At 39.4% G+C, this 27,917-nt stretch overlaps 1 protein-coding gene across 1 annotated transcript in view; it reads left to right on the top strand.

Moving 5' to 3' along the window:
- The window catches only part of RNF216 (ring finger protein 216), a 173,100-nt gene that overhangs the window by 17,263 nt on the left and 127,920 nt on the right, over positions 1-27,917 (top strand). The window contains exons 2-5 of the mRNA XM_079719850.1: positions 1,845-1,980; positions 13,768-13,901; positions 22,696-23,553; positions 24,492-24,568. Of these exons, the coding sequence (XP_079575976.1) occupies positions 1,914-1,980; positions 13,768-13,901; positions 22,696-23,553; positions 24,492-24,568 (1,136 nt within the window). The 5' untranslated portion in view covers positions 1,845-1,913. The remainder of the gene's footprint in view (positions 1-1,844; positions 1,981-13,767; positions 13,902-22,695; positions 23,554-24,491; positions 24,569-27,917) is intronic.

Below are 27,917 nucleotides of genomic sequence, written 5' to 3'. Positions count from 1 at the left end.
ACGTGGGATCCTCCCGGACCGGGGCATGAACCCGTGTCCCCTGCATCGGCAGGCGGACTCCCAACCACTGCACCACCAGGGAAGCCCTGTTGAGCACCTTTTAATATACCTGTTGGCCATTTGAATATTTGGGAAAATGTCTATTCAGGTCCTTTGCCCATTTTTTTTTTTTTTGCATTACGTGGGCTTCTCACTGCTGTGGCCTCTCCCGTTGCGGAGCACAGGCTCCGGACGCGCAGGCCCAGCAGCCATGGCTCACGGGCCCAGCCGCTCCGCGGCATGTGGGATCCTCCCAGACCGGGGCACGAACCCGCGCCCCCTGCATCGGCAGGCGGACTCTCAACCACTGCGCCACCAGGGAAGCCCGCCCATTTTTTAAAATTGGATTATTTGGGTTTTTTGGCCATTGATCTCTGTGAGTTCTTTATATATTCTGGATTTTAGCACCTTATTAGGGATTATGATTCGCAGATATTTTCACCCATTCCATAGGTTGCTGTAATTGAGTTTTTAATTTTACTTTTTGAAAAATGTTTTTTAGTTCCTTTTTTTGTTTATTTTAATTTTTCCGGTTTAATTTTACTTTTTTAAAATATATGTTCCGTCTGTTCTTTGATCCTTTGCTGATCTTTTGTATGTTGTTTTGTATGTTCTTTTGCAGTAATGGTTTTCTTTATTTCCATTTTTCCTCTTCTGTTAGCTTTTTTATTTATTTATTTATTTATTTTATATAAGTTGTTATAGATACACATTTTTATTTTATTTTTTTGACTGCATGGGGTCTTCATTGCTGTGTGTGGGCTTTCTCTAGTTGCAGCGAACAGGGGCTACTCTTTGTTGCAGTGCGCGTGCTTCTCATTGTGGTGGCTTCTCTTGTTGCGAAGCACAGGCTCTAGGTGCGTGGGCTTCAGTGGTGGCAGCACGCGGGCTCAGGAGCTGTGGCTCGCGGGCTCTAGAGCACAAGCTCAGTAGTTGTGGTGCACGGGCTTAGTTGCTCCACGGCATGTGGGATCCTCCCAGACCAGGGCTCGAACCCATGTCCCCTGCATTGGCAGGCGGATTCTTAATAACCACTGCGCCACCAGGGAAGTCCGGTTCTGTTAGCTTTTTAGTTATTCTTTTTTCTTTTTATTTATTTATTTATTATTATTTTGTTGTTGTTGTGCTGGGTCTTGGTTGCAGCAGGTGGGCTCCTAGTTGCCGCTTGCCTGCTCTTTAGTTGAGGCACATGGGCTCCTTAGTTGTGGCACGCCAACTCTCAGTCACAGCATGCATGTAGGATCTAGTTCCCTGGCTAGGGATCGAACCTGGGCCCCCTGCATTGGGAGTGCGGAGTCTTAACCAGTGTGCCACCAGGGAAGTCCCCTTATTTTTCTTTTTCTTTCTTTTTTTTTTTTTAAATTTATTTTATTTATTTATTTTTTGGCTGCGTTGGGTCTTCATTGCTGCGCATGGGTTTTCACTAGTTGTGGCAAGTGGGGGGCTACTCTTTGTTGTGGGGCATGGGCTTCTCATTGCGGTGGCTTCTCTTGTTGCGGAGCACGGCCTCTAGGCACGCGGGCTTCAGTAGTTGTGGCACGCGGGCCCAGGAGTGTAGGCTCAGTTGTTGTGGCACATGGGCTTAGTTGCTCCACGGCATGTGGGATCTTCCCAGACCAGGACTTGAAGCTGTGTCCCCTGCATTGACAGGCGGATTCTTAACCACTGTGCCACCAGGGAAGCCCCTGTTTTTCTTTTCAGTGGTGTTTTCATAATAAGCTTAGAATGCTACCTTGACCAGGCATGTGGGAAAAGTTTTGATATTCCCTCATTCTTAATGTTCTTTTTTTTTTCTTCTTTTTCAGACTCTGTGGAACAGGTAGTCACCATGTTTAGATATTAACAAGCACATAGGTGTATGTCTGCATTGGAAAATGGCAGAGGGAAACAACAATGAAGAGGTAATTCACTTGAACAACTTCCACTGCCACCGGGGACGAGGTAAGTGTTCTCACTTTCTCTCTTTCATCATTGCTTTTTCCCTTAGTGTTACAGTTATATTGTCTTTGAAATGAATCTGTTCTGCACCATGTAAAACCCAGAGACGTTTCATTTTTAGATCTCAGGACATCGGGTTTAAATGGACTCATCAGACTAGAATTTTATGTGAAATGGTGATTCCTGCTGGCATGAATGAAGTTTAAGAACCTTCTATCACAAGTAGATTAGATCTTAAGAGGTAGGAGTATGGGAACTGTGGTAGTTCTCCGTTTTTGAAGGAATGGTGAATGCAGAGGAGTGCTCCTCCAGGCCTGTACATTCTGAAAGTACTGAATCTGCTGCTAAAGCACTTCTGGTCCCTCATACAATACTTAATTTAGTTTTTGCCAGAAGGTTCTGGTTTAGCCTTACAAGGAATTTTAGGACGTGTATTCTTTGACTTTACAGTTTAAAATTGGGGGAAATTCATTCATTCATAAAGGGAAGGGAGCCTACATTTCTCTAAGATTCCTAAATGCATATGAAATTTCCTATCAGATTGTAATTCCCAGTTACATCTAGACTAAAAGGAAAAACGTTATGCTGATGAGTAGGAAAAGATCATAAGTATAAATTCCATGGAAAAAGTTATACCATTTTTTGTGTGTTTTCCCATTGATAATATTTTGTGCTTATGAAGAAGTTTTTTTTTTTTTCCCAGCAGAAGGTAAATTATATATATAGGGCTTTCAGATAATTTAAAATTGAGCAAATTTTATTAAGCAAATAAATTGAGAAAAACAAATTTGTTTAAACTATGCAAATTATGAAAACAAAAGAAATGCCAAATTTTTAAGGATTTTATTAATGTGTATTCTGACTTGCTACTGATTGTAGCCATAATTTATTGTGATTTAGGAAGTTTTAAATCCTAGTTGTAATTTGTATGTGTGATCATTTCCAAATTTTCTGAACATGTATATCAAATAAACATTGTGATTGTTTTTTTAACTGGGTCTTAAATATACTTCAACAAACTTTCTTTAAGAATAACTTCTTCTGGGAAATTATTGGCTTTAGAGGTATATTTTTCTGTTGGACACATTTTGTGTATTTTGCATCCATCGTGAGGAATTTTATCATGAGGAACTATACACATTTTAAGTGTATAGTTCAGTGAGTTTTGAAAAATGAATATACCCATATAATCACCATCTCAATCATGATGTAGAACATATCCAGAAAGATTCCTATGTGCCGCTTTGCAGGTAGTCCTCACCCCACTCCTGAACTAAGGAAACCACTGATTTGCTTTTTGTCACTGTATGGGTTCATATAAATGGAATCATACAGTGTTTACTCTTTGTCCTGAATTCTTCTGCACAGCATAATTTTTCTGATTCATCCATGTTGTTGCATGTGTCAGTAATTCAATCCTTTTTAATTGCTGAATAGTATTCACCTAGAATTCTATATCCAGTGAAGATAGCCTTAAAAATAAAGGTAAAGTAAGGTTAAAAGTACAAGAATAAAAAAAAAGATGCATTATGCAAACAGTAGCCCTCAAGACAGAGCTGTTACGTCTATATATTATTAGATAAAGTAGACAATCCAGCCAGAAGTGTTTATACAGATAAAGAGTTCTGGGAAAGATAGAGTCTGGGAAGATAGAACAATTTTAATCTCTGTAGCGTAGTAATATGGTATCAAAATATACAAAGAAAAAATTGACAGAACTAAAAGGAGAGTTGGACAAATCTGCAATCAAAATGGGAGATTTTAACATGTTTCTTTCAGTAACTGAGAGAGACCAAGCACACAGAAACATTTGTATAAATATGGAACACTGGAAGAGCATGATCAACAAACTGGACATAATAAACATATATGGGACTGCCACTCTACTCGGGACAGACCCGGGCGGCTGAAACCCTGTCTGTCCTCCAGGCCGCACACCAAGTGTTGCTGTCTCTAAGCTGAACTGGTCACCTTCTTTGAGCAAAGAGCCCTGGAATGTGAAGAAAAGGAGACAACAGTCATACACCCAGAGTGTGAGTACAGAGAGACCTTCAAGATGGCAGAGGAGTGAGACGTGGAGATCGCCTTCCTCCCCACAAATACATCGAAACTACATCTACATGTGGAACAACTCCTACAGAACACCTACTGAACGCTGGCAGAAGACCTCAGACCTCCCAAAAGGCAAGAAACTCCCCACGTACCTGGGTAGGGCAAAAGAAAAAAGGAAAAACAGACAAAAGAATAGGGATGGGACCTGCACCAGTGGGAGGGAGCTGTGAAGGAGGAAAAGTTTCCACACACTAGGAAGCCCCTTCACTGGCGGAGACGGGGTGTGGGGCGGGGGAGGCGGGAGGTGGAAGCTTCAGAGCCACAGAGGAGAGCACTGCAACAGGGGTGCAGAGGGCAAAGTGGAGAGATTCCCACACAGTATGAGTGCCGACCAGCACTCACCAGCCCGAGAGGCTTGTCTGCACACCCGCTGGGGCGGGCGGGGGCTGGGAGCTGAGGCTCGGGCTTCGGAGGTCAGATCCCGGGGAGAGGACTGGGGTCGGCTGCATGAACACAGCCTGAAGGGGGCTCTTGTGCCACAGCTAGCCAGGAGGGAGTCCGGGAAAAAGTCTGGACCTGCCTAAGAGGCGAGAGACCATTGTTTCAGGGTGCGCAAGGAGAGGGGATGCAGATCACCGCCTAAACGAGCTCCAGAGACAAGCACAAGCCGTGGCTCTCAGTGCGGACCCCAGAGACGGGCATGAGATGCTAAGGCAACTGCTACAGACACCAAGAAGCCTGTGTACAAGCACAGGTCACTGTCCACACCTCCCCTCCTGGGAGCCTGTGCAGCCTGCCACTGCCAGGGTCCCGTGATCCAGGGACAACTTCCCCAGGAGAACACACGGCGCACCTCAGGCTGTTGCAACGTCACACCAGCCTCTGCCACCGCAGGCTCGCCCCTCATTCTGTACCCCTCCCTCCCCCTGGCCTGAGTGAGCCAGAGCCCCCTAATCAGCTGCTACCTTAACCCTGTCCTGTCTGAGCGAAGGAACAGACGCCCTCAGGTGACCTACACGGAGAGGTGAGCCCAAATCCAAAGCTGAGCCCCGGGAGCTGTGCGAACAAAGAGAAAGGGAAATCTCTCCCAGCAGCCTCAGGAGCAGTGGATTATATCGCCACACTCAACTTGATGTACCCTGCATCTGTGGAATGCCTGAGTAGACAGCCTCATTCCAAAATTGAGGCTGTGGACTTTGGGAGCAACGATATATATATTTTATTCCTTTTTCTCTTTTTGTGAGTTTGTATGTGTATGCTTTTTTGTGTGATTTTTTTCTGTATAGCTTTGCTTTTACCATTTGTCCTATGATTCCGGTTTTTTTAAATTACTTTTTAATTTTATTATTTTTTATTTTATTTTATTTGTTTTGCAGTACGTGGGCCTCTCAGTGCTGTGGCCTCTCCTGCTGCGGAGCACAGGCTCCGGACACACAGGCCCAGCGGCCACGGCCCATGGGCCCAGCCACTCCGTGGCACGCTGGATCCTCCTGGACCGGGGCACGAACCTGCGTCCCCTGCATTGGCAGGCAGACTCTCAACCACTGTGCCACCAGGGAAGCCCAATTTTTTTTTAATTATTATTATTTATTTTAATAACTATTTAATTTAATTTCTTTTTTTTTCTTTGTTTCTTTCTTTTTTTCTCCCTTTTCTTCTGAGCCATGTGGCTCACAGGGTCTTGGTGCTCTGGCTGGGTGTCAGGCCTGTGTCTCTGAGGTGGGAGAGCCAAGTTCAGGACATTGGTCCACCAGAGACCTCCTGGCTCCATGTAATATTAAACAGCGAAAGCTCTCACAGAGATGTCCATTTCCATGCCAAGACCCAGCTCCACTCAACGACCAGCAAGCTACAGTGCTGGACACCCTATGCCAAACAACTAGCAAGACAGTAACACAACCCCACCCATTAACAGAGAGGCTGCCTAAAATCATAATAAGGTCACAGACGCCCCAAAACACACCATCGGATGCGGTCCTGCCCACCAGAAAGACAAGATCTAGCCCCTTCCTCCAGAACACAGGTACCAGTCCCCTCCACCAGGAAGCCTACACAACCCACTGAACCAGCCTTAGCCACTGGGGGCAGACACCAAAAACAATGGGAACTACAAACCTGCAGCCTGCGAAAAGGAGACCCCAAACACAGTTAGTTAAGCAAAATGAGAACAGAGAGAAACACACAGCAGTTGAAGGAGCAAGGTAAAAACTCACCAGACCAAACAAAAGAAGAGAAAATAGTCAGTCTACCTGAAAAAGAATTCAGAGTAATGAGAGTAAAGATGATCCAAAATCTTGGAAATAGAATGGAGAAAATACAAGAAACATTTAACAAGGACCTAGAAGAACTAAAGAGCAAACAAACAATGATGAACAACACAATAAGTGAAATTAAAAATTCTCTAGAAGGAATCAGTAGCAAAATAACTGAGGCAGAAGAACGGATAAGTGACCTGGAGGATAAAATAGTGGAAATAACTACTGCAGAGCAGAATAAAGAAAAAAGAATGAAGAGAATTGAGGACAGTCTCAGAGACCTCTGGGACAACATTAAACACACCAGCATTTGAATTATAGGGGCCCCAGAAGAAGAAGAGAAAAAGAAAGGGACTGAGAAAATATTTGTAGAGATTATAGTTGAAAACTTCCCTAATATGGGAAAGGAAAGAGTTAATCACATCCAGGAAGCACAGAGAGTCCTGTACAGGATAAATCCAAGGAGAAACACGCCAAGACACATATTAATGAAACTATCAAAAATTAAATACAAAGAAAAAGTATTAAAAGCAGCAGGGGAAAAACAACAAACAACATACAAGGGAGTCTCCATAAGCTTAACAGCTGATCTTTCAGCAGAAACTCTGCAAGCCAGAAGGGAGTGGCAGGACATATTTAAAGTGATGAAAGGGAAAAACCTACAACCAAGATTACTCAGCAGGATCTCATTCAGATTCGATGAAGAAATTAAAACCTTTACAGACAAGCAAAAGCTAAGAGAATTCAGCACCACCAAACCAGCTATACAATAAATGCTAAAGGAACTTCTCTAGGCAGGAAACACAAGAGAAAGAAAAGACCTACAATAACAAACCCAGAACAATCAAGGAAATGGTAATAAGAACATTCATATCGATAATTACCTTAAATGTAAATGGATTAAATGCTCCAACCAAAAGACATAGACTGGCTGAATGGATACAAAAACAAGACCCATATATATGTTGTCTACAAGAGACCCACTTCAGACCTAGGGACACATACAGACTGAAAGTGAGGGGATGGAAAAAGATATTCCATGCAAATGGAAATCAAAAGAAAGCTGGAGTAGCAGTTCTCATATCAGACAAAATAGACTTTAAACTAAAGACTATTACAAGAGACAAAGAAGGACACTACATAATGTTCAAGGGCTCAATCCAAGAAGGAAGATGTAACAATTGTAAATATTTATGCACCCAACATAGGAGCACCTCAATACATGAGGCAAATGCTAATAGCCATAAAAGGGGAAATCGACAGTAACACACTCATAGTAGGGGACTTTAACACCCCACTTTCACCAATGGACAGATCATCCAAAATGAAAATAAATAAGGAAACACAAGCTTTAAATGATACATTAACCAAGATGGACTTAATTGATATTTACAGGACATTCCATCCAAAAACAACAGAATACGCTTCTCAAGTGCTCATGGACATTCTCCAGGATAGATCATATCTTGGGTCACAAATCAAGCCTTGGTAAATTTAAGAAAATTGATACCGTATCAAGTATCTTTTCTGATCACAATGCTATGAGACTAGATATCAATTACAGGAAAAAATCTGCAAAAAATACAAATACATGGAGGCTAAACAATACACTACTTAATAACCAAGAGATCACTGAAGAAATCGAAGAGGAAATCAAAAAATACCTAGAAACAAATGATGATGAGAACACGGCAACCCAAAACCTATGGGATGCAGCAAAAGCAGTTCTAAGAGGGAAGCTTATAGCAATACAGTCCTACCTCAAGAAACAAGAAATATCTCAAATAAACAACCTAACCTTACGCCTAAAGCAATTAGAGAAAGAAGAACAAAAAAAAAAAAAACCCCAGTTAGCAGAAGGAAAGAAATGATAAAGATCAGATCAGAAATAAATGAAAAAGAAATGAAGGAAACAGTAGCAAAGATCAATAAAACTAAAAGCTGGTTCTTTGAGAAGATAAACAAATTTGATAAACCATTAGCCTGACTCATCAAGAAAAAAAGGGAGAAGACTCAAATCAATAGCATTAGAAATGAAAAAGGAGAAGTAACAACTGACACTGCAGAAATACAAAGGATCATGAGTGATTACTACAAGCAGCTGTATGCCAATAAAATGGACAACCTGGAAGAACTGGACAAATTCTTAGAAAAGCACAACCTTCTGAGACTGAACCAGGAAGAAATAGAAAATATAAACAGACTAATCACAAGCACTGAAATTGAGACTGTGATTAAAAATCTTCCAGAAAACAAAAGCCCAGGACCAGATGGCTTCACAGGTGAATTCTATCAAGCATTTAGAGGAGAGCTAATACCTATCCTTCTCAAACTCTTCCAAAATATAGCAGAGGGAGGAACACTCCCAAACTCATTCTACGAGGCCACCATCACCCTGATACCAAAACTAGACAAAGATGTCACAAAGAAAGAAAACTACAGGCCAATATCACTGCTGAGCATAGATGCAAAAATCCTCAACAAAATACTAGCAGACAATCCAACAGCACATTAAAAGGATCATACACCATGGTCAAGTGAGGTTTATCCCAGGAATGCAAGGATTGTTCAATATATACAAATCAATCAATGTGATACACCATATTAACGGATTGAAGGATAAAAACCGTATGATCATTTCAATAGATGCAGAAAAAGCTTTCGACAAAATTCAACACCCTTTAATGATAAAAACCCTCCAGAAAGTAAGCCTAGAGGAAACTTACCTCAACATAATAAAGGCCATATATGACAGTTCCACAGCCAACTTGTTCTCAATGGTGAAAAACTGAAACCATTTCCACTAAGATCAGGAACAAAACAAGGTTGCCCACTCTCACCACTGTTATTCAACATAGTTTTGGAAGTTTCAGTCACAACAATCAGAAGAAACAGAAATAAAAGGAATACAAATCGGAAATGAAGCAGTAAAGCTGTCACTGTTTGCAGATGGCATGATACTATACATAGAGAATCCTAAAGACGCTACCAGAAAACTACTAGAGCTAATCAATAAATTTGGTAAAGTAGCAGGATACAAAATTAATGCATAGAAATCTCTTGCATTCCTATACACTAATGATGAAAAATCTGAAAGAGAAATCAAGGAAACACTCCCATTTACCATTACAACCAAAAGAATAAAATACCTAGGAATAAACCTACCTAAGGAGACAAAAGACCTGTATGCAGAAAACTGTAAGACACTGATGAAAGAAATTAAAGATGCTACAAACAGATGGAGAGAAATACCATGTTCTTGGATTGGAAGAATCAACATTGTGAAAATGACTGTACTACCCAAAGCAATGTACAGATTCAATGCAATCTCTGTCAAACTACCAGTTACATTTTTCATGGAACTAGAACAAAAAATCTTAAAATTTGTATGGATACACAAAAGACCCCGACTAGCCAAAGCAATCTTGAGAAAGAAAAATGGAGCTGGAGGAATCAGGCTCCCTGACTTCAGACTATACTACAAAGCTGCAGTAATCAAGACAGTATGGTACTGGCACAAAAACAGAAGTACAGATGAATGGAACAGGATAGAAAGCCCAGAGATAAACCCACACACATATGGTCACCTTATTTTTGATTAAGGAGGCAAGAATATATAGTGGAACAAAGACAGCTTCTTCAATAAGTGGTGCTGGGAAAACTGGATAGCTACATGTAAAAGAATGAAATTAGAACACTCCCTAACACCATACACAAAAATAAACTCAAAATGGATTAAAGACCTAAATGTAAGGCCAGATACTATAAAGCTCTTAGAGGAAAACATAGGCAGAACACTTCATGATGTAAATCACAGCAAGATCCTTTTTGACCCACCTCTTAGAGAAATGGAAATAAAAACAAAAATAAACAAATGGGACCTAATGAAACTTAAAAGCTTTTGCACAGCAAAGGAAACCATAAACAAGATGAAAAGACAACCCTCAGAATGGGAGAAAATATTTGCAAATGAAGCAACTGACAAAGGATTAATCTCCAAAATTTACAAGCGGCTTGTGCAGCTCAATATCAAAAAAACAAACAACCCAATGCAAAAATAGGCAGAAGACCTAAATAGACATTTCTCCAAAGAAGATATACAGATAGCCAACAAACACATGAAAGAATGTTCAGCATCACTGATCATTAGAGAAATGCAAATCAAAACTACAATAAGGTGTCACTTCACACCAGTCAGAATGGCCATCCTCAAAAAATCTACAAACAATAAATGCTGGAGAGGGTGTGGAGAAAAGGGAACCCTCTTGCACTCTTAGTGGGAATGTAAATTGATACAGCCACTATGGAGAACAGTATGGAGGTTCCTTAAAAAGTAAAAGTAGAACTACCATACGACCCAGCAATCCTACTACTGGGCATATACCCTGAGAAAACCATAATTCAAAAAGAGTTATGTACCACAATATTCATTGCAGCTCTATTAACAATAGCCAGGACATGGAAGCAACTTAAGTGTCCATCGACAGATGAATGGATAAAGAAGATGTGGCACATACATACAATGTAATATTACTCAGCCATAAAAAGGAACGAAATTGAGTTATTAGTAGTGAGGTGGATGGACCTAGAATCTGTCATACAGAGTGAAGTAAGTCAGAAAGAGAAAAACAAATACCATATGCTAACACATACATATGCAATCTAAAAAAAAATTATTATGAAGAACCTAGGGGCAAGACAGGAATAAAGACGCAGATGTAGAGAATGGACTTGAGGACATGGGGAGCAGGAAGGGTAAGCTGGGACGAGTTGAGAGAGTGGCATGGACATACATACACTACCAAATGTAAAATAGATAGCTAGTGGGAAGCAGCTGCATAGCACAGGGAGATCAGCTTGGTGCTTTGTGACCACCTAGAAAGGTGGGATGGGGAGGGTGGGAGGGAGGAGAGATCGGGATATATGTATATGTATAGCTGATTCACTTTGTTATAAAGCAGAAACTAACACACCATTGTAAAGCAGTTATACTCCAGTAAAGATGTTTTAAATAAATAAATAAGCAAACAAACATATATTGAATGTTGCACCCATGTGTTTACCAAAATTGACATTTTGAGCCACAAAACAAGTTTCAAGTTCCTGCACTGCTGGTGGGAGTGTAAATTGGCACAGACAATTTGGAAAGTTGGTTGGCATTGTCCACTAAAATTGAACATATGCTTTGCCTGTGGCTCAGCACTTCTCCTAGAATGTACCCAACTGAAATGAGTCTATCAAGATACATATACAAGAATGTTCATAACAGTATTATCCAAAACAGGCAAGACTGGAACCAACCCAAATGTCTGTCAACAGAAGAATAAGTAACTTATGATATATTCATATAGTAAATTACATACAGCAAAGAAAACTACATACTGTAACATGCAACAGCGTGGATATATCTCAGACATGTTGTTTGCAAGGAAGCCAGAATCAAAAGAATGTATTTTCAGGAACTAATGTGAGTAGTTTAGGCTACTAATGTGCAAGAAATGTATTTACGAACCTTTGTGATGGTCACACGGGTATGGGCCTTTTGTGTTAATTCATAGCCTTTGCTCTGTTATACTTTAAAATTTTAAAGTATATTTTTAAAAGCTAATGTGTTTATATGTGGTATGTTGGGGAGTATCTTGTCAACCATTGGGCTTCACTGTAAGGTGATAGGTTTAAAACCAACTTTTTCGCTGGGTGCCCCACGGTTGTTGTCTGTGTCTTTTTCTTGGGCCAGTTCTTCCAGGGAGGAATCTACAGTGTCTTGAATGTGGAATCTAAGACTGTTTGCCAGCATTCAGGGAGCCAAGCGGCAGAAGGCAGCCAGGGTCTTACTCATTATGGCTGTTCCAGTGACACCCCTTTCCTCTCTTGGCCTGGTGTCTAGTGACTCTCTGCCTCAGTGGCTCTTCAGAATGGACCTCCACAGTGTGGGTCTTCTGGAATGGCTGAGTGAGAAGCTTGGCAAATCTTCTCCCCAAAGTCAATGGTAAAATTAGACAGAATTGTCTAAAATAACCATTTAAAGACTGGAAATGACCGAAGACATACAGTAATTGAGAACAGTTATTCAGGATATCTACGATTCTGCAACATGAATTAGGCCACCTCTGATTGGCCGCCCCCGCTGCAGGCTGTGGGTTTGAGCCTTATCCACTCTTCTAGAGCTCTTGCCATGTGTAAATCTGCTGTTTTCCAGAATTTTATTTAAATCTCTTGCTGGCTATTATCTCCTTTTCTCTTCTTTGTGTACTTAGGAGGTTATACTTTTTAAAAGTTCCTTTACTATCATTTTAGTAGGGTTTTAGCAGGTGATGGTGATAATCACTTGGATTCATTATGCAGGTTTAAGAGAAATCCTCTATAATGTACTTCCGCAGGCCCTCAGTTCAGTTGGTTGTTTCTGTGTAGGTAACGTTGGACTTAAAATCAGGCAACTTCACTGTGTGTCAAGTACTATAATAAACAAGCATTTTAGGTAATACTGCTATTTGAAGTAGGCAGTGTTGTTAGCCTTTCTTTAATGTTGAGGAAATGGATGCCTAAAGAAGTAAATAATGGCATCATATAGCTAGTATGTGGTAGAGCTGAGACTGGAATCCAGGCAGTCTGACCTTAGATCCCGTGGACGTACCTGTTTTAAACTACTGTCTTGGCATTACCACAGCCCTGTTACAGGAATGAAATGAGATAATTGGTTTTATATTGCTTTTCAAATTCTTGGGTAACATAAAAATACATGAGGCATTAACCTTGAGAAAAATATTAGAGCTTTAATGGAGGAATTATTAATTTGTGTTATCCAGTAATTTATGTCAAACGTGCTTTGTCTTCAAACAAATAAAAGGACTTGGAGACCTTTAACAGAATTATTACATCCATCAATAGATGGTTAGTTTAACTCTAGTTATATTTAAAAGGAAACAGGAAAGTTAAAGTGCTTCCTATCATAGATGATAAATGGGTGTTTGACTAAAACACTGAAATGTGTTTATGTAAGTGATACTTGAGATTTGTGTCTAAGGTGAGCAAATTTTAATATTTTAAATATTAAGTGAAAATTTTACTGTTTCTGAGTGAAAGTTTTTTCAGACCTATCAGTTTGAATAAAGCAGTGTTTTATATTCCTTTGGAAGAATAGAGGTGAGATGGGAGGCCATGATTTCACTTTTAAGAAATGAGCAGTCAAGAAGATTTTTATCAACAGATTACTCCAGTCTAGTATAAGAAAAAGTTGATAATCTTGAGCATAGTAATTGTCAGATTTTCTCTGGTGATTCCCAAAATGAATTATTGGCAAAGATCAGCATGGGAAAATGGCTCATTTTAATGCTTGGGTGCATGTGCTGCTTGAGGAGATAAGTTAACACTCCAATAGCTGTAAACTTGGCTTTAGGCTTGACCCTTTTCATGCCAAAGTTGAATTAAAGGACAATGTGATTATGCCCACCTCCTCCTAACAGTGTTCTCTGCCTTCTTTTAGACTGGATCAGTCTCAGAGATGGACCCATCACCATATCTGACTCCTCTGATGAGGAAGGGGTTCCAATGCTGGTCACCCCAGCTCCTCAGCAGCATGATGAAGAGGACCTGGATGATGATGTCATCCTGGCGGAAGTGAGTTTTCTAAAACTTAATGTGATGAGGCATATTGCAAGTTAATAATCTGATTCTTCAGCCACTCAGTAGTGGGTAGGGGCCTTATAGAACAGCTGAGAGCACCTCTTGTGCTACACTTGTAGCACTGTTTGTTTGCACTTGTTCTACATTTCTGAGAACAGCCTCTTTTATACCCTACCTGATGTCCCCTTAGCTTAGAAGTCAGAAGCCATATGTTTTGGTCTATTTCTGGACTTCTGCACTATTGCTCTGACTCTTCATGTACTAGTCCACAGTGTTGTAATTACTATGTCCTTATAATGTATCTTAATATCAGATAGTGCCCATCTCCCCTTATTACTCTATGTTTTTCAGACTCATCCAGGATATTTTGTGCTTATATTTTAATGCAAATTTTAAGATCAGCTTTTCTAATTCCAAAAGATAGGTAGATAGTTTGTTTAATTTAAAACATATTTTATTGTTATAGAAAGTTTTTATAATATTGACCCTTTCTAACTAAGAACAAGTTCTGTCTTTCAGTCTAACCTTTTATATTCCTCAGCCAGAGCATTTTCAATTTTTCTTACAATAGATCTTAAACATTTTTAAGTTTGTTCCTGGTTATTTTATGTTTTCTCTTGCTTTTGTAAATGGCATCTTTTCTTCTGTGTAGCTTTTTAACCTTTGTTTTTTTTTCATTTAAAAGTCTGTTGGTTTTTACATTAATTTCATAATCAGTCAGCTTGTTTTTATTGTCTGTAGTCATTTTTCAGTTGACCCAAGGAATGGTATCTGGTCCATCTGTAAATAATGATACTTACAGTTTCTTCCTTTCCAGTTTTTATACTTGTCTAATTATATTAAGTGATAAGTCCTCAATTTTTTATTTATTTTTTTTTTGCGGTACGCGGGCCTCTCACTGTTGTGGCCTCCTCTCCCGTTGCGGAGCACAGGCTCCAGACGCGCAGGCCCAGCGGCCATGGCTCACAGGCCCGCTCCACGGCATGTGGGATCTTCCCGGACCGGGGCACGAACCCATGTCCCCTGCATCATCAGGTGGACTCTCAACCACTGCGCCACCAGGGAAGCCCCAAAATTTTTAAGTAATAGCGGTAATAGAAATAAGAAAAATAGCCACTGACATAAATGGGAATACTTTTAATATTTTCTTCTTAAGTGTGATGGTGACTTTTTGCTTGAGATACCGTTTTTAAATTATGTTAAGGAAGTAGCTATCTACTTTATTTTAAGTTTTTATTAATGAGTAAATGTAGAATTCTATCAAATTCAATCTTAGCATCTGTGGAGATTATTATGTGATTTTTAAAAAATCTGTTAATGTGGTAAATTATTTTGTCTCTGGGCAGACTTTGCTTGGTAATGGTATTACAATATGATGGTAATGTGCTGTTAGCTTCTATTTGCTAAGATTTTATTTAGGGTTTTCTCCATAGATCTCATGAGTGAGATTGGCCCATAGGGGTGTGTGTGTGCCTGGTCTGTCCTTGACAAATTTTTTATAAACATTATTCTGACTTCATGAAGAGTCTAGAAGTTTTCTTTCTTTTTCTGTGCTCTGATAAAATATTTTAAATAATGTTGGAGTTACCTGTTCTTTAAAGATTTGGTAGAACTTACCCTAAAGGCATCTGGGCTATTTCTTTTCATGGAGGATGGTTCTTTGAAACTGTTTCAGCTTCTTCTGTGGTGATTGACATGTCTAGATTTTCTTTTGCTTTCAGAATCTGTTTTGGTCCCTGATGTTTTTCTAGAAAATCGTTTATTTCTTCAGTGTTTTTTAATGTATTTAATAGAGTTAAACAAAATAGCCTGTTCTTTCTACTTACTCTGAACCTATGGTTCCTCCATTTTCCTTTTCTATTTTAGTGTAGTTGTGTTTTTTTAGCCTTTTTTCTTGATTTGATGAGCTAACCATTATCTTCCCTCCTCCCTTCTTCTCTTCCACCCAGTCCTAAGAACTACTAACCACTTCCGTCTCTATAGATTTGCCCATTCTAGACATTTTATATGAACGGAATCATATACTATTTGGTCCTTTGTGACTAGCTTCTTTCATTTAGCATAACGTTTTCAAGGTCATCTGTGATGTAGGATGAAGTGGTACTTCACTCCTTTCTATTGCTGAATAATAATATTCCATTGTGTAGATATACCACATCTTGTTTAGCCTTTCATCAATTGATGGACATTTGAGTTGCTTCCACTTTTTTGTGATTATGAATAATGAATAATGCTGCTATGAACATTCTTGTAGAAGTTTTTCTGTGGACATATGTTTTCGTTTCTCTTGAGTATTGTCTTAGTCCATTTGGGCTGCTATAACAAAATACCACAGACTGGGTAGCTTATAACAGAAATTTATTGCTCACATTTCTGCAGGCTGGGAAGTTCAAGATCAAGACTCCAGCACGATCGTGTAAAGGTCCTCTTCCTGGTTCATAGCTGGCACTTTCTCACTGTGTCCTCACATGGTGGAAGGAGCTAGGAATCTCCCTGGAGCCTCTTCTATAAAGGCACTAATCCCTTTCATGAGGGTTCTACCCTCATGACTTAGCACCTCCCAAAGACTCCCCCTACTGCTGCCATTACCTTTGGTGATTAGGATTTCAACATGAATTTGGAGGCAGAGGGAGTGGGCACATTCAGACTCTAGCAGGTATATACCTAGGAGTGGAATTGCTGGATCACAAGGTAACTCTGTATTTTACTCTTCTAGACTGTTTTCCATAGTAGTAGCACCATTTTACATTCCTACCAGCAGTGTGAGTGTTCCAACTTCTCCATATTCTCACCAATAATTGCTGTCTATCTTTCTTTTTTTTTTTTTTTTTTTTCTGCGGTACGCGGGCCTCTCACTGTTGTGGCCTCTTCCGTTGTGGAGCACAGGCTCCAGATGCTCAGGCTCAGCGGCCATGGCTCACAGGCCCAGCCGCTCCGCGGCATGTGGGATCCTCCCGGACCGGGGCACAAACCCGTGTCCCCTGCATTGACAGGCGGACTCTCAACCACTGCGCCACCAGGGAAGCCCGCTGTCTATCTTTCTTATTACAGCCATCTTCATGGTTGTGAGGCAGTATCTCACTGTGATTTTGATTTGCATTTCCCGATGGCTAATGATGTTGGCCTCTTTTCATGTGCTTATTGGCCATTTGTATATCTTTGGAGAAATGTCTATGCAGATCCTTTGCTCGGTTTTTTGTTTTTTTTAATTTTTGGTTGCATTGGGTCTTCGTTGCTGCGCGCGGGCTTTCTCTAGTTGCATCGTGCGGGGGCTACTCTTCGTTGCCGTGCGCAGGATTCTCATTGCGATGGCTTCTCTTGTTGTGGAGCATGGGCTCTAGGCGTGCAGGCTTCAGTAGTTGTGGCACGTGGGCTCAGTAGTTGTGGCTCGCAGGCTCTAGAGCGCAGGCTCAGTAGTTGTGGCACATGGGCTTAGTTATTCTGCAGCATGTGGGATCTTCCCGGACCAGAGCTCGAACCCCTGTCCCCTGCATTGGCAGGCGGATTCTTAAACACTGCGCCACCACGGAAGTCCCCCTTTGCTCATTTTTAAAGTGTGTTGTCTTCTTATTATTGAATCTTTATATATTCTGAATACTGTACCTTATCAGATGTCTTGATTTGTGGATATTTTTTCTAGTTTTGTGAATTGTCGCTTTACTTTTTTGATAGTATCCTTTAAGCACAAAAGTTTTAAACTTTGAAGTTCAGTTTATCTCTTTTTTCCTTTGTCACTTGTTCTGGTATCATGTCTAATACTACATATGACCTATTTTAACCTTTTTTTTTGGCCACACCATGTGGCATGCGGGATCTTAGTTCCCTGACTAGGGATCGAACCCACAACTCCTACAGTGGAAGTGTGAAGTCCTAACCACTAGACCACCAGGGAAGTCCCCCCATATGGTCTATTTTAAAGGCTAGTTCAGGCTTCCTCACATCATAGAGGCCTCAGCACTAATGTTTAGTGTTTTAAACTCTGGGGATTGTAAAGATTTTAAAACACTTTAACTCTATTTGTTCACCTCCCAACTTAAATACTGGTTTTTTTTAATATATTCTGATTCTGTATACATTTTTAAAATTTTATTTATTTATTTATTTTTGGCTGCATTGGGTCTTCGTTGCTGTGTGCTGGCTTCCTCTAGTTGCGGAGAGCGGGGGCTCCTCTTTGTTGTGGTGCGTGGGCTTCTCATTGCAGTGGCTTCTCTTGTTGCGGAGCATGGGCTCTAGAGCGCAGGCTCAGTAGTTGTGGCGCATGGGCTTAGTTGCTCTGTGGCATGTGGGATCTTCCCGGACCAGGGCTCGAACCCGTGTCCCCTGCATTGGCAGGTGGATTTTTAACCACTGTGCCACCAGGGAAACCCCTGTATACATTGTTTTAAACCCCGTGTTTTTTTGTTTTATACAATCAGTATTCACTTTACCTTCTCCAGATAATTATCTTTTTATGTTGGTCCTCATTCCTTTCTGCATCTCTGGCCTTAAAACAGATTATTTTTACTCTACCTAAAGAACACTCTTTAGGATTTTCTTTAGAGTAAATCTGATATTTTCATTGAACATAGAATTCAGTGTGTCAGTTATTTTCTTTTAACACAAGGAAGATACTATTCCAGTATTTTTTGCTTCCATTTTTCTTTTTCTTTGATGTATTTATTTAATTGAAATATAGTTGATTTACAATGTTGTGTTAATTACTGCTATACAGCAAAGTGATTCAGTTATACATATACATTTTTTATATTCTTTTCCATTATGGTTTATCATAGGATATTGATATAGTTCTCTGTGCTATTCAGTGGGACCTTGTTGTTTATCCATCTGGCTTCCATTTTTCTACTGAAAAGTCAGTCTTATTTTTTCCTTTTGAAAGCAGTGTGTGCTGCTGCTTTAAATTTTTATCTTTGTATTTGATTTCTACAGTCTTCCTATTGCTGTATCTAGGTCTGTTTGGATTTTTTTTTAATTATCCGGTTTAGATCTTCACAAATGAAATCAAGCTGCTGTTCTGCTTGAATATTTGTATTTTATCTTCAGATATTGCTTCTTATCTCTCTCCTCTTTTTCTATAACTTTAGTTACATAGTTGGGTAAAACCTTTTCACTGTATTATTCTTTATGTCTCCTATTCTCTTATCTAATTTTAAATCATTTTGTGTCTCTGTGCATTATTGTGGCTATTTTCTTCTGACCTGTCTTTCCATTCACTAATTTTTCAACTGTGTTTATTTAAAATGCTGTGTACTGATCCATTGATTCCTGATCTCAGTTACTGTATTTTTACATTCTGGAATTCCCATTTGATATTTTTTTTCTTTCTTTCTTTGTAACAGTTTCTAGTTCTCTGGTGAAACTTTCAATGTAGTCTTTTATTTCCTTAAACATGCTAAGCATGTTATTTTAGAATCCATGTCTGATAACTTCACTATTTGAAATCACTGTAGATTTGTTTCTGTTGTCTATTACTTCTCTTGGTTTTGGTTTTCTGTTATGTTGCATCAGCTTCTTATATGCCTGGTTATTTTTTGTTGAATAGTAGTATCACTGTATATGAAAATTTTGAGGTTCTAGGTGATACTATCTTTCTTCAAAGAGGGCCTATATTTGTTTTTCAAAGAAGGTTTGGGAGACCAGGAAACTCAGATCCAGGGATTAAACTATTGAAACTAGGAATCAGCTCCTGGGAGGTCCAGCATATTTCCGGTTTACCCTTACTTCGGTGGTATACCCTTCAAGGAATGACCCTAGAGCTTGAGATTTACCAGAACTCCTCCCCATGGTGAGTTCTGAATTCTGATTTTGTGCACTTAGCTCCTCAAAAAAGATACCAAGGTTTCGTTCAATCTTCTCATTCTTCATCCAGGTCTGGGATTGGCAAATGCATCTGTAGAAGAAAAGTAGCTTATTTTGTTGGATTTCTTCCTCCTGGATCCTGAGGCCTTCAAGTATATGTTTTGGTTTTGCTTTGATATTTTGACCAGGGTTTCTGCTTTTACTCAGTAGAAGGGTTGATCTGAATGATCTAGCATGCCATTACTAGAATCAGAAATCCACTTTGGTGTCTTTGTCCATGTGCTTTCTGAATCACAGTGGTCTACTAACTCTTGATTGTATACAGGCATGTCTCATTTTACTGTGCTTTGCAGATATTGCCCTTTTTTTTTTTTTAACAAATTGCAGGTGTGTAGCAACCTCGCATTGAGCAAGTCTTTTGGCACCATTTTTCCAATAACATTTAAAAAAATTAAATATGTGCATTGTTTTTTTAACCATAATGCCATTGCACACTTAATAGACTACAGTATAGTGTAAACATAACTTTTCTATGCACTGGGAGACCAAAAAATTCATGAGACTTGCTTTATTGGGATACTCGCTTTATTGCGGTGGTCTGGAACCAAACCTGCAGCATCTCTGCGGTATGCCTGTAGTTGATTATATAGTTGGGTTTTGCCTAGTGGTTCTATTTAAAGAGACTTTTAAATTAAATAGGTGAATTGATCTAATTTATATTTATTAATGTGACCATTATACTTTGTTTTTAGTTCTCTCATAGTGTTTAATATGCTTTATATTTTTATTGCTTTTAAAAATGATCTTTCACTATATTCCCTGCATTTTTGAGGTTTTCTTTTATTTATATTGGGGGCATGTGTCCTTGCCGATCATTTGAAAGGTTTTTATCCTTACGTTTTTTTGTTTGTTTTTAGTTCTTCTAGTACTTTTATACTTTCAACTACTGTCCTTACACATGTCCTTATATGTTGATTTATTAGCTTTAAGTGTATCTTTTGACCCTCAGCTTCTCCATTTCCCCTCCCAACTTTTGATGGTTACCTTATTTCTACGAAACCATGATTTAGAACATTTATATTAAATAGCTAATTATTTCATTACTGCTTTGTGTTCCTGCTTCTCTCTTTTCTCCTTCCATTCGCTGTGTAGTACTGATTGTATCATACGTGTTGCGCATCTATCACTTCTGTTTTCAGTAGTTAGGCATCTTAATATAGTTTCTGTACTGGTTGTTTTTTTATCGCTACTCAAAGACGAATGCATCTGAAGTGTTCCTGGACCAGCTTTTTGCAGGCATCTATGTTGGGGAAAGGCTCAGGCACTATTCTTGGCTAGCAGGAATTCTTCCTATAACAGAGGACATTGGGGTGGCGGCAGGTGGCAGAGGACATTGGGGTGGCGGCGGGTGGGGGAGGTGTGCTTACATGCACGTATGCTTCTTTATTTCTTACTGCCTGGCAGATACTGCCAGTTTGAGAGCAGCCCAGTTCAAAGTTCTCTTCCTCCTGCCTCACTGACAGCCTCCCTTCAGCAGAGACGTGTGTCTTCATTCAGTCTTACCTCCTCAGAACATCCTTGCTGCCAAATGGAGTGGAGGTTCCCATTGTTCCAAGCAAGGAGTTGGTTTTGCCCGCCAGGCCACACCACCTACTTTGGAAAACTCAGCCTTTCTGAAGCTTTCTCTGCCTTGCCTAAAATCTGGTTAGACTTCCCTCACTACATTTATCAGCTCCTTCTCATATATATTGTGATTTGGGATCACAGATGTCTGCTGGTTTTATCAAAGATTTTCAGTTCTTTGTCTCATTCTCCTCTCTGGATTGGGGTGATTTCAGAGAAGAGAAGGATCAGAGACATCTTTATTCTGCTACCTTAAAATTCGGCATTCCACTTTTTACATTTATAAATAACATATGATTGTGTTCTCTATAGAAATTGAAACAATACAGATAAAACTGAAGTCTGTCTTCACTAGCCCCTTCTGCCCCAGAGGTTTCCCGGAGGAACTGTTGTCACTAGTTTGGCATGTATCCTTCCAGATCTTTTTCTTTGAATTCATATGTATTCACGTGTGCATGTGTGTGTGTGTGTGTGTGTGTATGCTTTTAGAAATGGTATGTTTATGTCTGTGTTTTGATTTTTTTAAAGAATAGAATCAGTCTGTGTATGTATTGTTTTTTAACTTTTCTTCATGTAGTACCGTTTATTGGTGAGGTTTCCATTTCATTACATATAGAGCTACCTCTTGGAGGGGTGGAGAGTTGGAGAGTATTTTGTAGAGCAGATAAATAATAGTTTACTTAACTGTTCGCTTAGGAACAAACTTCAGAATGTCTCCAGTGTTTTTCTTTTTACATTGCAAGCAGTGTGGCAGTGAATATGCCTCCTTTGGTTACATAAGGGTTTATAGAATAGATACTGAAAAACGATAGTGACAAATCATAAGGATATACATTTTTAAAAAAATAAGTAATACCTAATTGCTTTCCTAAATTCACAAGCAATGAATGATAGTATGAGAGTTTTCCCACATCTGTACCAATGCTAACTAAAAAGTTGTCTAACTAAAAATTGTTTGCCAGTCTTGGGCGGGGGGTACCTTGTTTTAATTTGCATTTTGCTGAATTACTAATGAGATTTAGCTGCTTTTCGTGTGTCTTTTGAACGTTTCTCATTCCTCTACTGTGTTGTGATTCTTTCATTATTTTCTGTACTATGCAGTTATTTTTGTTTTACTGGTCTCAGGTGAAATTATAATTCAAACTATAAGTCATGCTTCAATCAATGAATGGCTGCTTTGATTCTTACAGTTACTATAGTGTGACCAAATTTCAATGTTAAGATAAATGTGAAGAATAGGTTTCATGGGGGAGGGTGTTTTTGGTTTTGTTTCTTTCCTTTCCAACCTCAGAGGCTCAATATAAGTACATAGGGAGGTATAGACACAGGAAAAAAATTGAATTATTATTAAAATTTCATTTTTTCTTAGACAAATAAACCTCAGACATCACGACCCAATCTCATCAAACCAGCTGCCCAGTGGCAAGATCTCAAAAGATTGGGAGAAGAAAGGCCTAAAAAATCTAGAGCAGCCTTTGAATCAGATAAGAACGGCTTTTTTTCTGTGTGTAACAGCTCGTTGTTTGGTTCTGGGGCACAGGATGATTCTGAGGATAACTACGGTGAATTTCTAGATCTTGGGCCTCCTGGAGTTTCTGAATTCATTAAGCCAAGTGGACAAACAGAAAGAGAACCCAAGCCTGGACCAAGTCATAACCAAGCAACAAATGACATTGTCAACCACAGAGAAGAGCAGAAAATCATTATCTTGAAAGAAGGTAGCCTTCTTTTTCCAGAAAGTGATCCTTTGGACACTCAGAACCAGTCATCTGAAGACTCAGAGACAGAGCTTTTATCAAACCTCGGAGAATCAACTGATATCCTAGATGACCAGGCCATCGAAGAAGACTGCTGGTTAGACCATTCTTACTTCCAGTCTCTGAACCAACAGCCCCGTGAGATAACAAACCAGGTTGTGCCTCAGGAGCGGCAGCCTGAAGTAGAACTGGGCCCACTGTTGTATCAGCATGAACCCTCAGGGTCAGCTTTTCCAAGACCGGCTTTTCCAAGACCAGAACCCCAGCAGGATGGGATTCCAGGCCCTTCTTCTCCTCAGCCTGCCCATCCTCTGGAAGAGCTTGAAGACCAACAATTAGCAATAGATGATGAAGAGCCAGGTCCAGCCTTTCCACTGCAAGGATCTCAGGAGCCCAATTTGGAAAACCTTTGGGGGCAAGAAGCTCCTGATGTAGACCAAGAACTCATTGCACTATTAGTGAAAGAAACAGTAAGTTTTATTTTGATATGTAAATAATCATGCACACTAAGTATACTGAGTTTCCTTTTATTGCAAAAGTATTATTTGTGTGTGTGGACTTCATTTTCTGAATTTCCTAGATTTGTAGACTAGAAGGAGAGAAACTGAAGATTCGAAAATTGAATCAGGATTCCTGAATGTATGCTGAAACCCTCAGCAAGCCCTCTGGGATTCTAGCTGCAGATCATGGTTGTCCCCACAGTTTTTAAAAAGGAATTGAGTTAACTCCAAATTCAAACCCTTAAAGCAGGTTTATAAGATTACCTAGAACTACACTGTCCAATACAGTAGCTTCATTTGGCTGTTTAAATTTAAATGTCTTACACTTAAATAAAATCTAAATTTCATTTCCGGTGGCACCAGTCATATTTTAAGTGCTCAGTAGCCACATGGGGCTGAATAGCTACCATGTTGGAAAGCACAGAATAGAACATTTCCATCTTTGTACCAAGTTCTGTTAGATAGCCCTGACCTAGGAAGTCATGCAGGGCTCTCTGGGCTGCTGTTTGCCTTGGAACAGTCTTTTAACCCTTCTTCCCCCAGGTTTTTTCGTCTGTTCTACTAGATTGTGTGCCTCTTGAGGGTATACACTAGAAAGTGTTTTATTTGTTTTTAGACTTCCTTTGCTTCGGCAGAGATGTTCAATATTTATTGAAAGACTATAGAATAGACATGCAGAATGGGGGCAGAGGACCAGGTGATCTCTACATACCTTTCTAAATTCCATATTCTATGTAGACAGATAAATCTAGGCACCTTGTGTGAAGGTTTAAGCCAGACACAAAACTGCTTTACAGTCCTTTTCTAGTCTTCAGTCATTTTATGTACTTTTTGCCATCTGGTTTTTATTGCAATTTGAAACCATTCCAGGAGATGAAATATAAATAATGTTTTTTATTCCCTTCTAGGAAGTAAGATTTCCAGATGTAGCACATGGGTATATTGAGGAAATAATTCATTTGAAAAATTACTATGATTTGAATGTGTAAGTATACCACCATGCTTTTTTTCTTTCTTTTTTTTTATTGTGGTGAAATATACATAACATAAAACATTTTAACCATTTGTAAGTGTACAGTTCAGTGGCATTAAGTATATTTACATTTTTGCACAACCATCACCACCATCCATCTCCAGAACTTTTTCATCTTCTCGAACTGAACCTGTCCCCACTCCCTCTCCCAAGCGCGTGCCAACCACTGTTTTACTTTCTGTCTCTATGAATTTGGCTCCTCTAGAGACCTCATGTAAGTGGAATCACACAATATTTGTCCTTTTGTGGCTGGCTTACTTCAGTTAGCATTATGTCTTTTTGAATCATCCTATTAGAAGAGTTCTAATTTTAGTCGTATACAGACTGTTTTCTGGATCTTGTATAGAATCATGCATGGTTATAGAATTAAGATGTTTAGTTAATTCTTAACATTGATACTACCCATGTTTTGGTCAGGATGTTAAAGATATATTCTCCCCTATATTTGTAACAAAGTATTCTGTAGCCACTCTGCCTATTTGGAGAAAGGTATGGAAGTGTTTTCTTTAGTTTTCATTATAAAGATGATAAATATGTTTTTTAAAAAATAAAAGTGTCCCAAAGAATACAAAATGAAAAATAAGTCTCTTTCCTCTTATACTCTTTCACCTCCTTCTAGTATGCAGAGGTGGAACAGTTGTAAATTTGTAAAGAGCAGTAGGTATTGAACTTGATCAAATTTTCGGCTAATTAATACAGATTATTTTAATTAAAGGTGGATACTAAACCTCTGTCCTCAAAGATTATATTCTGTACCGTGGAACTCAGCAAGGGTGCGAGTGGGAGCTGGCTGCCTTGACCAAGAGGGAAGGGCCCTCTTTCTGAGGTTAGCAGCCCAGAGGAGGTACTTCTTTCTGATTCATACAAAGGCACTGTTGGTGCCATTGGCAGCCTTATCTCTCCCCCTCTGTCCAGAGGCAGGCACTGTTACCAGTTTTTTAAACCAAGATGGAATCAAGGTTTCAAATGTATTTCTTTATCTTTTTAGCTTTTTAATTTAGAACAGTCCCCCACTTACTTTTTTCTAATGTTACTGATTTTTTTCTCCCTGTAATTTTTGAACATAAAAAGTTGAAAGACTATAAAATGAACACCCTGTATCCACCACCTAGATTATTATCTGACATTCTGCTGTAAGGAAGATTTTGCCTTTTTTTTTCTTGCACTCCTTTTTTTTTTTTTTTTAAATTAATTAATTAATTTACTTTTGGCTGAGTTGGGTCTTCGTTGCTGCGCGCAGGCTTTCTCTGGTTGATGTGAGCAAGGGCTGCTCTTCGTTGCGGTGCGTGGGCTTCTCATTGCGGTGGCTTCTCTTATTGCAGAGCACGGACTCTAGGTGTGTGGGCTTCAGTAGTTCAGGCTCGCGGGCTCTAGAGAGCAGGCTCTGTAGTTGTGGCACACGGGTTTAGTTGCTCCGCAGCATGTGGGATCTTCCCGGACCAGGGCTTGAACCCGTGTCCCCTGCATTGGCAGGCAGATTCTTAACCACTGCGCCACCAGGGAAGCCCTGTGCTCTTTTTTAAATCTCTGTAGACATAAAGGTTTTATATAAGTGGCGCTTTATAATCAGTTACAATTTTTTTTCTTTTTGAAACTGAATTATCCTAAATTTGACCAGTAGGAGCCTCTTAAGATGCACCTGTGTCTTTTTAGCATGACTCCATTAGTCTTTGAGCACATCCTGGCTTTCTAATAGGCCAAGTTACCCCAGGCTTACCTTGAACTTTTCTGCCCAAAACCTGGAATCTGTCATTTCCCCCAAGAAACCCACGTTTCTTAGAATGAGGATTGTTATTTATAAACTAACATCTTGGAGCTAAACTTGCTCATCGTACCTACTAGCCTGTCATTACTTCTAGGACCTTTTCAAGGGACAAACCAAGAAAATAAGTTTTTTTTTAAATCATGAATTTATATTCAAAATTTCCGATTCAAATTTAACATTAAAATTTTTTTTCTCTGGAGCGGCTGGGCCCATGAGCCATGGCCGCTGAGCCTGCGCGTCCAGAGCCTGTGCTCCACAACGGGAGAGGCCACAACAGTGAGAGGCCCACGTACCGCAAAAAAAAAAAAAAATTTTTTTCTCAATTTTTCTGAATTTTACATTTATGTGTTGTTTTTTTCTTCCACTAAAAATGCAATTTCTAATAACATTAATATATTTATTTTCTTTATCCTAAAATATACATAAAATAGTTTTAACATTATAGTACCGATGTTACTAGTACTAATACCTCTACTGAGTGAAGTAAACAATGTTTTGTAGTTATTTTTGCACTTATGTATATTTCACTAAGGCAATACAGTTAGAATATAGACTGTGCTGGGCTGGAGGTTGATGATGTTGGTCAGGTCTGGAAATTTTGTAGCCATTATCTCATTAAATACTTCTTTTGCCCTGTTCTCTTTTTCCCCTCTTCTGTAACACTTTTCTTCTAACCCTTGTCCATGATGGCTCTTAACATCATCTCTTTGTTTCTGAGATGCATTCCAGATGATTTTTCAGATCTAACCTCCAGCTCACCAGTTGTCTTTTCAGTGGGGTATAATCTGCTACTAGTCCATCCGTTATGTTTTTAATTTCAGTTTCTATATGTTTTTCATTTCTAGTATTTTTAGTCTTTAATTCTTCAGGCCATTCTTCTAGTGTTTTATTTTTTGTTTGTATTTTTAATCACTTTAGGTCTTTAAACACAATAAACATAACTTCTTTGTGTTCTGGGTGCGATCATTCTGACACATGAAGTTCTTGTGAATCTCATTCTGTTGTTTCTCCTGGCCTCATGGTGTCCTGTTTCCTTGCGTTATTTTGTAGATTTTGACTGTGAGCGCATTACATGAGGTCTTGATAGAAACGGTTCCTTCAAGGAGGATTTGCTTTAACTTTTGTCATGTGCCTCAGGGCAATGTCAGTCTAATACTACTTTAGGTTGTTGTCTGGAAGTTTTATCTTACCTGGGTAGTAAGACTTTAGTCCTAGATGAGGACTGGGTAATCTTCACAAATTCTCAGGGGGAGTTTTGTTTTCCCATCCATCCACTCAGCATCAGTGTTAAGGCATGCTTTTCTATGTGGTCTCTGAACTTTGTCTCTTATCCTATATGCCCTGTGAAAACTAAGGGCTCATGTTTATTAGGATCAACAGATGCCCTCAGGAAAACTAGCTTCTGTGTTTAGCTTATTTCTCAGGGGTGTCAGTTTCACTTAGGTTTGGACTGCTGAAAAAGCCTTACTAACTTAAACATATTGGTGTACTTTAAAATTTTTATTTTAATATTTCATTCAGCAGTTTTCAGTTGGA

This window comes from Hyperoodon ampullatus, assembly GCF_949752795.1.
Source record: "Hyperoodon ampullatus genome assembly, chromosome: 14".
Classification (NCBI taxonomy): Eukaryota; Metazoa; Chordata; class Mammalia; order Artiodactyla; family Ziphiidae; genus Hyperoodon; species Hyperoodon ampullatus.
Note: the sequence above shows the minus strand (reverse complement) of the source record. Positions and strands in the feature narration are given on the sequence as shown.